This window comes from Poecilia mexicana, unplaced genomic scaffold, assembly GCF_051168715.1.
Source record: "Poecilia mexicana isolate PSO_F unplaced genomic scaffold, ASM5116871v1 scaffold_7, whole genome shotgun sequence".
NCBI lineage: Eukaryota > Metazoa > Chordata > Actinopteri > Cyprinodontiformes > Poeciliidae > Poecilia > Poecilia mexicana.
In genome coordinates this window covers 27,487,774-27,501,862 of record NW_028263376.1, presented here as the reverse complement: position 1 = coordinate 27,501,862, position 14,089 = coordinate 27,487,774, and the positions used below count along the sequence as shown (strand labels likewise).

The window sequence follows — 14,089 nt, the reverse complement described above, 5'->3', positions numbered from 1 at the left end:
ATGGAGGTACCGTAATGTCCTCGCGTTGTTACCTATAAGCAGACGGGCAGCAGCGTCTTGGACCAGCTGCAGACGGTTAACAAACATAGAACAAATTCTTCAGTGCGCTTGGTATTTTATTACATACAGGTAGCTAACATTACAAACACATATAAATATTACAATGCCGAAATACAGAATACATATGACTGTAAAAATGAAATATTACAGAAGAGAAAGTCCAGAAGAGTTATACAGTGTCGAGGAACTGCATTTCCTTGAGTTAAATCCAGCTAGGATGGATTTAAGTGTGTCAGCAGGGAGTGTGATATCTGAAAAAGATCGGCTAATGCTGAAATGTAACCATTAAAAATACTAAGTGCTGCTACAACAGGCCACTGTGTCTTTGAATGACTCCCCTACTGCAAAGTCCGATCCAGCTGTTCTTGTGCTCCAGCCGATGTCTCAGGCCACAGAAACTGGCCTCTCGGTTCAAACCCAAACTGTTGTGGTGTTCTCTGGAGGTTTTTCCTATGGCAGAGGACAACATTGTTATTCAAATGTGAAAATAATTTATTCTTTGCTTATACTGAAAGCGATTACGATTCGTACCCTCTGTTGCTGGATGTACATTACGGCATCGTGAACGGTGACGAAAATATGCTGAGGATTCATGTGACTCATCAGGCCGCTTGATGTCAAGATCTTTAAGACACTCTCTAAAGGGAGCAAGATAAATCCACACACACACACTTAACACATTTAACCCTACCTACACTGTAACATAGCAGGAAAAGAAAATGTATGAGAGAAATATCTGACATTAAAAGCGTTTACCGTTGCAATTTGCCAAATAGACGTGAACTCCGACTTTCTGGCACTCGGTGCACATCTGCAGGAAGAAAATCACATGACGTGACCAGATCACAAGGGGTAGCCATGTCCTTTTGTTGAAGGCTGACCTGTGTGAAGAGCCTCGCTCCAGCAACATCAACAAATATGACTCTGCTGCAGTCAATTAGCACGGCCTGGACCTCTTTCTCTGGCGTTTCTGCAGGGTGAAAACACGCAGTTTCATAACGTCTGCTGTGAGAGAACATTCAAACTGAGTGATTTCACAAAGCAGCTACGAACCTGATTCAAAGAACTCATTTACCGAAGAGAACGACGTGTTTGCTATGCCTCTGTCCTAAACAACAGCATAGGGAGAAAACACGAAGACGGCTGGATTAAGTTACATTTTATAGTTTATAAATATGTCGCATTAGTCCCAACAAATGGTTATTGATGACTCATACCACAGTGCTGACAGAGGCCTCTCTCTCTCGTTTCTCCAAAGCTTTCCTGGCCTTTTCCCGACTGCGGATCTCTTCGGGCGTCAGACCCAACACCCTGCTCATTTTCTCCCTGAAGAAGCTGCGATTGCCGTAGTAGATGGGCCCGTTGTATGTCAAGATTTTCACCCCGGGCACTTCATAGCACTGGATAGGAAAAACAAAACAAAAACAATGTCTCATCTTTATTGTTTCGATAAAATCCTGTCCAATCGTCTCTCACATTAAGGGTCATGGTGCTGGAATTTATTTCCTCTAATGGACTTTTTTTTTCCAGACACGTTCACCTTAACTTTAAGTGCGGTGTCTATTTGCAACAAGTGAAAGAATTACAAGCTCTACTCACCTTGCTGTGGTTCTCCAGAGGTCTGTATATTTCTGTGTTGCTCGCCCGCCCAAGAACTGAGCAATCAGCCCTGTTGAAGCATTGATCATCTGTTTACTTATGTGTCAAGTTTATGTAATCACACTCGTACGACTTTTTCAGTTTCTTATGGCTGTGCTGTGGATTTTTGAATCTCCTTCAGTGATGCCATTCGCCTGTGATCAATCCTCTTCTTTTTCCAGTTTAGGTGGGCGGCCATGTTTTACCCCGTTTTTGTACAGACGTTCAAAGCTTGGTATATTGCTTTATAACCTAACCCTGCACGCAAGTGGACTCTATTTACTGGGAGATTTCTGGAGGCAGCTGCTTGAACTGGACTTTATTTGGGAGATTCATAATAAAGGTGCTCAATAGAAATGCATTTCATGTTATTCCAGATAGTAATTTGTGAAAAAAAAATGGTCATGCATAACTTTAGCAACATGGAAAATCTCAACAAAACATGTTGGAGGTTTCGGTTCTAGCTTTGCAGAAACAAGCACTGAGCCTCAGTTCCTGGACTTGACAATGATTGCACCTTTGTGTTCGACAGATGACGGTCATCATGGAGAAAACCACGCCGATGGCCAGGCCAAGGTCCACGTTCAGTACCACCACAGACAGCCAGGTTACGACCCAAACCATCTAACGACAGAGACAACATCACCACGAAGCAAATCAAATTGAACAGGTCAATCTAAGTGAATACAACTTGATTAATTAAAAACAAAACATAATTACTGAACACATATTCTGTGGAGGAGCTTGATTCAAAAAATCTGAAGACGTTGCAGTTAAAGATGCGCCCACTAGTTCGCCAGCAGCCAAACAAGCTACAGTATTAAACCGTCTGTTTTCTTTCTCCTTTTTCTTCTGAACAAAAATATCTATTAAGCAGTCTTACAAAGTCTAGCTTGCTGATCCTCCAAAGCTCGGGTAAGTCTCGGAACTGCAAGAACATTTGCCTCAGGCTGGTAACATTGATGCATGCCAGCACAGCCTGCGGGGAGAGACAAAAGGGAAGGTAAGTGGAGATATCCTACTTCCTTTTTCTTCATGTACAGAGACAGCCACGAGAGCACACCTTAGGCAGGAAGTAGAACAGGGGTCCGATCAGCAGCAGGACGATCAATACAACCAGACTGGTGAAAAGGCCTGAGAGCTGCAAGGACACACACATATAAATGTGTGTTAAGAAACGTAAAGATTTAATTGGCTTTAAATGATTAAAATTATTCTATGTGCTCTGGATTCTTGGATCTTGATTGTCTAACCAAGTGAAAAATGTTTTTTCATCTCAGATGACGACTTTGGACAAGTGAGAAACAACCCAGTCTTTTTTTTTTTTCCTTTGTCCAGCTGAGACTCTTCTGATGTTGTCTCTGGTTGATGGACGGCTCACAGCATAGCAGTAGTGATCCATAGCCTCGCTATACATGAGGCTAATGATCTTTCACACAGTTGTCCCATGTTGAACTTCCAAATTCAAGATCTTTCCTGCATGTCCTCCCCACTTCACCAATTTTCAGTTTGATAAGTGTCAAAAATGGGCACCACTGGATTAAAAAGATATAGATAAATAAAATAAAAGCACAGTTTTAGTCCATGTTAATGCTGTAGTAGGGAGTTCTAAGCCTGAAGATTTGAACAAGCACACCTTACAGGTCCACCTTCCCCCCCTTTGCTCTCTGCAGTGGAGCGTGCCCAGAACTTGAGAAATTACCGCATTTCCTGTAATGTTCAATTGATTTATCCACCATTAGCATTGCAATTGCAGCTGATCTGTAAACTTGAGCTTGAGTGACTGCACATGCGGAACGGGGGAAGGTTACAAAAGGACGTAAGCAGCTTGCACACGAGCACGATTGACATTCCTAAGACCTTCTTCCTGGCTCTGATTGGTTGTTTCTGAGCTGTAGTATTGTAGTGTATTTCTGCAAATGGCTGTAGGACCACTGAGAGGAGACATAAGAACTCCATCTCTTCACAAATTATCTGTCTCATATTCTGTTGCCACAACATGGTAACAGTTTTAACATTTTATTTATTTATTTTTTTTATAAAATAACATGACTGAGTGTGTTGCTCTTGAAGAACTGACTCCAGTTGAAATCCTGGCCATCTGTATCTCCCAAACTCCTGAATGTCCACGGCTTTACAATTATATCTTGCCTGTGCATCTCTCTAGCTTCACTTTTTCATTCCACTTAACTTTCTGTTGAGATGTTTGGATCCATCACTGTGTGTAATGCATTGATAACTGAATTTCACTTTTTTCTGATTATGTGCTAATATATTTATTAGCTGTTCAAAGCAGGATTTTTATTTTAAAATAGTTGTTAGCATAGAAGGAATCAAACACAGTATTACCCTTTTAGTGCAACTCATCAGCCCTGGACCAAAGGACCTCAGTCCAGACGTGAAAACACAGCAGTGTTGTTACGGTTATGATTGCGGCCCATACCTGTGTGTATCCTCCAGCGCTCTCCAGGATGTTGGTGGTGGCCAGAGTGGCTGAGCTGGGGAAACAAGTGAAAAACGACGACACGGTGTTGGAGATCCCATGAGCCAGCAGCTCCTGAAAAACAAAAATACGTTGATTCAACGCAATGTTCACAGATTGGTCGGGTTCAGAGCAAACGGTCCAGGAAGTAGGTGTATCATTCATGGGTTCTACCTGGTTAGGATGTATTGAATATCCATGTTTGTCAGCATAAATCATCGCCAGTGAGACAGAAACAGCGTATCCAACAAAAGTTATGGCAATCGTGTCTCCAGCAATGGCGGGAAAAGTGTGGAAAGCAGGCAACTGTGGCTTTGGGAATCTAAACATAGAAAATGTGTTTGATTTTATTTTAAATTAAAAGGCTTTTAAGATTTATTTATTTATTTATTGCCATTTAAAGTTTTACCCAGCAGGAATACGGCCAACTATCTCGATGCTGTAACTGGAATCTAGCGAGGAGAAATAGGCTACACATGTAGCGATAATCACCTGAAGAGCAGAACATAAAGTCATGAATTAATACTTGCTCAATGTAATGTAAGTAATGAGTCTTATCCATTAGAAGCCAGCTGACTGACCGTGAGGATCTCCACAGGGATGGGCGTGCGCAAGTGGTGCCGGTAACGGGTGTTGATCTCCTTAACTGGGACCAGTACAGCCAGACAGACCACAGAGATCAGCAGCTCAGCCACGTTGGTGTGAGGAAGGTTCTCCAACACTGAGGCTAAAGTCTGAGCCCACAAAGAAGTGATGAACCTGAAACCTCTTTGCTTATTTGTATTTGGTTCTCTTTAATTTTCTAGAACAGTATGAGAATAAGAAACACAGATCACCTTGAAGAGAGAGAAGGCCCCAGTGTGGCGAGGGAGTCTCAGGCCCAGCATGCTTTGCAGCTGTGAAACGGTGACATGGAAGGCAGCGGCGCTGGTGAAAGCCTTAACAATCGGCTCTGACAGATAGGTGGAGAGGAAGCCGAGCTGAAGACCAAACATGCAGAGCTGGGACGAAGCCGGACAAAATATGAGAGACAGGTAACCGATCCGGATAAGCACAAAGACAAAGCGTTGACGTGGGATACAAAATGCAACACAGTTTGTGTCTCACAAACCATGAAGATTCCTGAGAGTAGTGCGACAGCAGAAGCCACTCCAATCCGCTGGGCCTCAAAGTTTGCTGCTTCAGGTGAGCTGGAGTTGAAGGCCAGAGGAGTCGGAACCAGCTGCTCCACCACAGAACCGGTCATCAGACTCACTACAGCAAAGGTACCTGTGAAGACAAAGTCTACTCAGCAAATGCCAATTGAACTTCATCACATTTTCTTATGTTACAAGTAAAAATGTGAATGCTAGTTATTAGGATTTTTGTGATTGGTAAACATAAGGTATTGCATAGTTGAAGGGTGAAAGGATTTTTAAAAATAAATGTCTAAAAATATTTTCTCTAAATGTATTCATTAACCCCTTAACCATCACCTCCAAACGCTTATATGTTACTCAATGGGTCCATGAGGACACCAGTGTCCTCACAACATTTAAGAGGTAGAACAAACAAAATGTCTGAGTTAGACAACATCACTGAACAAGCATCACTAAGGTCAAAGGTCAAAGAACACAGCAGGTCAGGGATGAAGTTGTGGAGAATCTTAAAGGAGTGTTAACTTTAACAAAAAAAGAGTGAACCACTGCTTTGTGTTTGTCTATTACAAAAAAAAAAAATCCAAATAAAATATTTTTTTATGTTTATGGTTGTAATGTTACAAAATGTGGAAAAAGTTCAACAGGGACCTTAGCAAAGCATAAAAGGTAGACAGAGATTTTACCTGTGGACACATGGCGGCCAGTGCCAAAAATCATATACAGGACGACCGGGAAGAAGGAGGTGTAGAGGCCAAAAATTGGAGCCACAGATGTTAGCAAAGCAAAGGCCATACCTGTTAGGAAAAAGTAAATACATCAAATTTTAAAAACATTTAATTTATCCCATTTTTAATGTCACCACTTCCTTCTTAAATCAAAGTAAGTACATGAGAGTTAGATAAAAAAAAAAAAGTGCACAGTCTAAGGTGAAATTTCAAAGGAAGCACATGCATTACACATTTGCTGCTAGATTGTCATAACAGTCCAAAAGATGATCATAAAGGAGTTATGAGAGTAACTACACATTTGAATAGAGCTTTCTGCAAAACATGGCTGAGATGAGGTCAAAATTATGACAATTACAGAGCAGATGAACAAGTTCAAACCAGGATAACACTGTGTATCACAGAGTTATGGCTGAAACTCACAAATTCAACATATGCACACATTAAATACGTTTTCATAAGATCAAAACTACTCCATAAGCAGCCTAGGGCCACTCCATGTCATCATGCAAGAGTTTTTTTTTTAAAGACACGGTTATGTATTTGATCCTAAGAGTGTAATACGTTTTGTTGTAAATAAGACTCATAGACTTGGATGAGGAACATCTTGTATTGGATAACTTCCCCTTAAATATTTTATCAACTTAATTATTAGTTTCATTATATATTTATTTTGACCAGCAGTGAGACTTATAAGGACAGAGTCAGAAAATGAGATGGAGGAAAAGTCTGAGTAATTCTAAATAAATGTATTTAATGAATAATTATACTGCTAATGTTATTCTCATACTAATACACAGGTATTATTATTATTATTATTATTATTAAGTAAATTGCACATACCTTGAGGAATATGAAGAATACCAACAGTCAGCCCAGCGATAGCGTCTCCTACTATCCATTTCCTCAGTCTGTACCTCGGCAGCCAGCTGAAAAGCGGGACTCTCTCACTGAGCAGGTGAAGGCAGGCTCGCCTTGAACACCTGCACTTCCCGGCCAGTTTCTCCCGCAGCCGCAGACTCCCAGACGCGTTGTCATCGGAGCCGTAGGCCTGCTTGAAGCGGTCCTCCGTGTAAATGCTCCTGTATACGGCAACGGAAGAGCTCATGTCGAGCTGAGGATGGTTTTCCCTTCAGACGCTGCAGCTGAATTAGTCAAGGTGTGTATTTTAAGATGCAATAAATATAAGAGCAGACTGTCCTCACTCTAGGAGCCATTGCATTTTCCTGTCAGACTCTTCTCAGCCAATGACAAGGCAGAAAGCTCAACTTTTTTTTTTTTTTTTTTTTTTGTTACAGTACTGACCAACTTTTTTTTCCTCATCTTGGCCCCCTGCCTCGGACAACATAAAGGTGTACCCGTTCAATTTTGCCAGCAGAGATTCTCTGGGTCCTACTGCTAAAGGGATTAAGGGATTTTTCTCTCTCTCTTTTTTTTTTTTATCGTCCAGGAGAAAAAGTCAAACACACTCCCAAACGCACACTTTCCAATGCACAACTAAGTGGTGGTTACAAGCCCAGAGCAGGCACAGTTGAGACATTGTGTAGGACTGTGAGAAACCCAAAAAGATCAAAGTTGTATTGTATGTGGAGGTGAGGTGTAACCTCAAACCTTGTCTTATGTTCATTTCCGAGAGGGATGGATGTCTAATGGGGGTGGGGGGAGATGTTTAAACTGTGTAGCCATGAGGCAAAAGGAAAGTCATAGGTACCTATGAGACCTCTGTGAAACTCAATCACACATGGAAACCTGGTTCATGGATCAAAACACAACTATGAACAGAGACTGAATTTGGTGAGTGAGATGTTCTTTGTTGGGGATGAGTGAAAACATGAGAGCTCTGAGCAAATACAAGGTTAAAGAAGATAAATCAAGGTGTGTGTGTGTGTGTGTGTGTGTGTGTGTGTATACATATATATATATATATATATATATATATATATATATATATATATATATATATATATATATATATATATATATATATATATATATATATATGCATGTTTGGGTTGTTATGGCAGCTTTCCAGAAAACTTTAAAAAAAATCTGTCTTATCTACAAAACTCAATGTTATTTTATGACAGACCAATACAAAGTAAGACACACAGTCATTAACTTCTGACGAGTGTTGCATGCCTTGTAGCTGCATTGGAGCAGCTAAGCTTCAGATTTTCAGTCTTGTCACTGATTACCAGTTGGATTTAGATTGAGACTTTGACTAGGACATCCTAACACCCTTTCATTTAAATCTTTGCTTTGGAGCTATGGTTGTATGCTTGATAATTCGATTGGGCCTGTTTGTAGATCAGTTCCAGTGTGAATCCAGCTGCTATGGGAAGGACTTCTAGGTTTGAGCAATGCATCATTTTAACCATTGAGGCTGCTTGAAAGAATGGTTTTGAAAAGTATGGGTGCCTGAATGTCGGCACCTTTGTATCAAAAGATATCTGTGTGCAAGGATGGTCCAGTCAAAGTTCTCACCAAAATTCAAGGGAGAATCTGGTTCAAATCGTCAAAATTTGTGTTAGTAAATCCTCTATGTCTAATTTTACTGTGCCTGCTGTCTTTTAAAGGCTAATGAGCAAGAATCTATTTAGATATGCAAAACTTATAGACAGTTTTACTCTTTCAACTGTACTTTTTTGCACTTGAAGTTGTTTCTACAAAATAATAAGATGGGGGGAATCTAATATGAGCGCTCTCCATCCTTCTCAGAGTTTCTCAGAGTTGCATTGTCCCAGGATGTGTTAATTCCTGTAATGTGCATAAAAGTTTGTGATTGTAATATAATAAACTGTGGAAAAGCTTAAGTGTTGTAGCTACTTTTGAAAAGCAGTGTACTTGTAAAATGAATGTTGGAACTGTGAAAACAAGCGGTTTATGGACAAACTGCACGTGCTCCTTTTGAAACCACTAGAAAGGATTAATCACAAGGAAACCACAAACAAAAGAAAGTTTCATTTTGGCTGGCGAATATAAAGCAAAAGGAAGTGAGAATTTATGTCTGATGCAGACGCTGTTTATCCACGCCGCAACCAAATCAACGCCGTCTCACGAGTAGCGTCTGTCATCCCAGGAGGCTACGTGAGGAAGGGCAGGCAGTGGCTATTTTTTATTTTTTTTACCGTTGCACTGGACACCACCCAAAGATTTTAACCTGAAAGGACCCCGGCTCAAAAGGAAAGAAAATTCAGAGATAAGAAATCAAAAAAGCACAGTAATACATGTTCAGTTAGCAGTGAGAATAGGAAAAGGCACACCGCCTTAGTTGAGGAGTTTAATTGGTGCAAAAATACAGCAAATCTCACTCATTAGCCGGGAAATCCTGATAATCACGTTCAATGCACGTGCCATTTTAGAATATCTTTTTAGCTTATAAGTGGTATTTGTATTAGAAAACATAAAGCAATCCAAACAGAGAGAAGATGTTGAAGAAAAGTACAAGATTTTAATTGTTATAGTTTTTGTAATAGAATGCCTTTTGAAGTGTTTTTAATCAGCAGCATTATGACGTTTCATTGAAATATTCTTTTGCCCACCGTATTTTTATTTACTGGTAAACATTCTTAGCTGTTTAACAGTAAACAACACTAACTGCAGTTAGCAGTAGGTGTTGTCTGCTAACTGCAGACAACACTAAAAGATCATCTGGTGAACCTTAGAGACAATACTAAGGGAATGTTCATGAAATTTGTAGAATATAAATGTGTTTTAACAATCATTGATTATTAAAGAGGTTTGAATCTGGATAGCCTACTTTCTAACATAAAATCACCTTCATGCAAAGAAAAATATCAACGTTTTGGATTGGCAACATTTATATTCTCACCTACTGTGGTCTTCCCCAGGTCAAAGGGTTTTCTCTTTTCCTCTCAATGTTACCACATTTTATTGATAGTGTTGTCTTCCAAATCAGTTTTTTAACCACAGCAAAAGAGTCACTGTGTCCTGCAGAACGAAGGTATGAATGCAAGATAAGTCCAAGACTCTGAAATGATCAAGAAAGTGCAAGTGTGGAAATGAACGAGTGTTTGCACTCTGTCTTTCTGTTGCTCCTGTTGCAGAGTAGAAACTAAGTCTTTATCCAGCCTCTAACGGTGCACACATCAACAGTCTTGGGGACCAACACACCCAAAATATTAAATTCAGATTACTTGTCTATTTTTATTCACTCAGAAATCTAAAAACCGAAAACATGAGCCGATTTGCACTTATTCCTCTCTGCGTGTGCTGTTGTTATTCCACAAATTTTCAGCGGCGGAGTCAAACGGGGGGATGGGTGTGGGGATGGGGGAAGGTGAAAGGTTCACGGATGTGTTGGTGCAAAACGCAGCTAAAACTCTGGGACTGTCAGAAGGCCGAAGCACCCCCCATCTTTCAAAATGAATGCAACAAGCAGACATTTGTGTGCAGAGTTGTTTTTGTTCCTGAGTCATATTCCTTGAATCTTTGTGTCTCTGGTGGAGGGCAGACACTGTGATATAAGGGACTTCCTTTAAATTCCAAGAATGTGGGCCATTGTGTTGATTAGCTCCAGAGCATTTATAAACACACCAACAGAGTGATGTGTCTGCAGACTGTTTAAACAAGATATTAATCAGTTGTTAAAGGAACAATGCGCCGGACGGAGAAGGATATGGAGTGTCGACCCAAAGCTAGATTAAAACCTTTCACCCTTTCATAAATGGCAACCCATCATGTGTTTTAATTGTGCAAATGCAAGAGCACAAAACACACACACACACACACAATGCTACAATGTTGTGTATTTTTCATCTGTGATATAAACATTTTTTTATTTGTTCAGTATTACCAGCGTGTGTGGATGAGATACATGGACCTCTCCGCTAATTTCCATATTTGAACTATTGCAGCAAATCGTACAAATCATTTGGTGGCTTTGAGGTGAATTTTGAGAGGAGAGTTACAGCTAAGCTTTGTTTATTTTTTTTAAATCCAAATTGCTTCAATGAGAAATTGAAGAAAATTTCTGCAGGCAGCTCTGCTCCAGAAGCCTGAACACGATGCTGAACACAAACAGCTGATCACTTTGGAAATCCATTTACATAAAAAGGGCTATTTGTATGAAACTGTCCTTATAAAATAAGTGCTTGGCAAACTTAGACAAACCTTTAATTTCATGATTAAGGGCATTTTCAGAAAACTTGCCAGCACTGTCAAACAGAAGAAAAATTAACTAAAAAGAGTTCTTAAATGCTTAAGCTCTTAAAAAAAAAATCACCTAATCTTTTGACTGATTTTCTCCCATGTATGCAAACACTTGAAGTGAAATATTTTTTAAAGCTTGTCGTACAGATCCGCTTGCACAACTCATGCAGAGACTTTTTATGTTTCCATTTTTAGTGTTGTTGATATTTCTACAGTGCCTCACTGGAGAAAACATTGCAATATTGTTTATAAAAAAAATTGTTAAAGACCGTCTTGAAATGTTGTAAGGCTATTAAAACCACACACTTTGATGGCAATTGTTATCATGTTTGGCAGCAGACCCAATGATCCCACTTTCCTCATTGCATTAGCTTTAATCACATTATATAAATATCTTATCCACCCTGTCTCCTTCATGCTGAGCGTGTGTCCTGATCTTACAGGGTCTTTCAATTATTCTCTTCCACAGAGCGTCTCCAGTTACTCTGTGGCCTATAGTTCCTGTTATTGTTCTTTATCTGCTTTATGGGACGCTTGTCCCGACCCCCCATAGAAAGTTGCTTTGGGAGTGACCTTGTCCACGAGGCCAACTGCTGGAAGCCAAACCTCTCCTCGTGTCTCCCAGCCCTTTCCGCTTGATGCTCGTCTCTATCCATTAGTGTCTCTCCTTGTATTGTCAGAGTATTGTTTGCCTTTTCACCGAAACATAACTCGTGGAGTTATGAATGTTTTTTTTTTTTGTCTGCAGGGGTAAAAGGCCTTAGATATCCAGTCATAAATTTATACTATCAAGCAGCTTGTCAGGGTTAAGGATTTCAGCAACACATAAAGTAAAGCATTTTGTGATAATGCATGTTTTCGACCCTTTGCTACTTATTCAGTCAGTCCTGCATTGACTGAACGACGTGTTGGGATTTTCATTTTGTGCTTCTAAATCTATAAAATGTATTGTTTTGTTTTGTTTTATCTAAGCTTTGCGTGAGTACAGCAGATTTCAAAATGAGTTGCTTGTTTCCTGTTCGTTCCTGATGAACGTCTTCTGACCTCCACCACACCTACACAGTCAGGTCAATTCATCAAACATCTGGGTCAGGCATCTCCTGGGCGTGGACGCGAGTGGCTGCTCACATCAACAGGGTCCCAAAAGGACCCGAGAATGCGTTCCAACAGGCATCCTTTAAAATTAAATTTAATGTTCTCGTACATTTGCCTCTTACTGTAAATTGGTGGTACTCGAGGCCACCCCAACCGCCTGGATAATTCTGGTTTCAGCCGGTTTGTGCTCGCTCCAGTCTGCTCTTTTGCTTTGCGTCTTGTGGCCTGTAAACTGTGCTCTCAGGTTGGAGAAATGTCCTCCGTGTTTTGATCTATCAGTCAAAATGCAAAGCCATAAAATTCTGAAATCAACTCTGTGCATTCGCTGTATAAAGAACTACAGCCATTTGATGTGCGTCATCCTGTGTTGACTGTGGTCAAGTTCAACTCCTCACCCCGTGTGATTTCTAAATTGGTGATTCAGGAATTGTCCAGAGGCTATTTAAAAGAAGGCTCTCCTTTGTGTCATACGACAGACCTGTGTAGTGAAAAAGACTGAAGTCCACATTAAACAGTGCTAAAATTGTCTGATGTTAGAGAATAGCCATAGCAAAATAGACCTAAAAGAATGGTTACGCCATATTTATGTGACCTGAATCTGATCTGAGCAGATTCCCAAATGACCTTAACTTTTCCACTGATAGTCCCCCGTCCTGCAGTTCTCTTTCCAGGACACTGCTACACAGGGGTGAAAAAAAAACAAACAAAAAAAACATATGTACTCATATGAGCAATTTCTTATATATATATATATATATATATATATATATATATATATATATATATATATATATATATATATATATATATATATATATATATATATATATATATATATATAATTTTTTTATTTTTTTTTTTTTCAATCACTTCGTTCGTAGCAGCAGAACAAAGTAGCCAGAGCATGTCAACAAACTGTTTTGATCCTCAGAGTGCTTCAGGTTCCTGGAGAGTCCAGAGTTGTGGGATATGTCACTTCCCAGACCCAGCCAGAGCATTGTGCAGCTGAAGTACACAGTGGCGACTCAGCCTTGAACCACATTGTAACTATTGTCTGCTTCACCTCAACACTTTCTGTCAACACTGGATTCACTTTCAGGAGCAGGGCACAACATTTCCTCATGTTGTCATTTCTCCTGTTGGTCACCAGAGACTAATAATCACTCCCGTATGCATTGAAGGTATTATTATTATACAGAAATGAACTGTTCTCTAAGCATTTATGAGTTGAAAAAATTTGATTTTGTTGTTTTTCTTTTTCCAAGACATGGGGTTATTTTACAGAAATCAGCCTCATCATTGTAAAGTTTGCCACAGTGATGGGATTTTGCTTTGCATTCGTTCAGTGTATCTTGTGCATGGAGCTTTAATGGAGTGGGTCCTTGAGAATCACGAGTGCAGTGCAGCTTACCTCAAGCTGCGTTTGTCAGCCAGAGATGTTGACTCAACAGTTTTTATAGGTTTGACTAAAATACTGCAAAGAAGAAACATGTTTTTGTTATCATATTTATTTGTTTTGGTTTTGTTCAAATTGCTCAAGATAAGTTGAAAAAGAAAAGGTTAAAATTGTGTCATGTTCTTGAATGAAAGTGCAAAAATGTTTTTCTCATTCTTCATGATCATTGAGTTTCCTTAAAAATGTAATCCAGGGAAGTGATCCTGAAGACAAAGTGGTGCAAAATAACTTGTATTAAGCAAAGAGAAACCCTACTCATTATATCATCTGTAATCAATGATAGATAATAAAGTCACATTTCAAAAATAGCAGAAGTATTAAC

The 14,089-nt window shown here is 39.7% G+C and overlaps 1 protein-coding gene across 1 annotated transcript; it reads right to left on the bottom strand.

The window, feature by feature from the left end:
* Positions 1–95: 95 nt before the first annotated feature.
* On the bottom strand, positions 96–7,790 carry slc26a10 (solute carrier family 26 member 10). Its single transcript, XM_014976882.2, has 18 exons — positions 6,888–7,790; positions 6,003–6,113; positions 5,292–5,449; positions 5,017–5,181; positions 4,762–4,914; positions 4,590–4,672; positions 4,355–4,502; positions 4,142–4,255; positions 2,762–2,839; positions 2,582–2,677; positions 2,216–2,322; positions 1,660–1,729; positions 1,278–1,460; positions 1,114–1,168; positions 942–1,030; positions 817–871; positions 592–698; positions 96–510 (listed from the first exon to the last, which is right to left on the bottom strand). Exons 1-18 carry the CDS (start codon positions 7,150–7,152, stop codon positions 472–474), a joined length of 2,076 nt encoding a protein of 691 aa, XP_014832368.1. The 5' UTR covers positions 7,153–7,790; the 3' UTR covers positions 96–471.
* Positions 7,791–14,089: the final 6,299 nt, after the last annotated feature.

Coding starts and splice junctions, on each gene's coding strand:
- slc26a10 (XM_014976882.2), bottom strand. CDS start 7,152: ATGAGCTCTTCCGTTGCCGTATACAGGAGCATTTACACGGAGGACCGC. Junction 872..941: donor GAGCGAGGCTCTTCACACAG/GTCAGCCTTCAA, acceptor TTCTTCCTGCAG/ATGTGCACCGAGTGCCAGAA. Junction 511..591: donor TGTACATCCAGCAACAGAGG/GTACGAATCGTA, acceptor CCTCTGCCATAG/GAAAAACCTCCAGAGAACAC.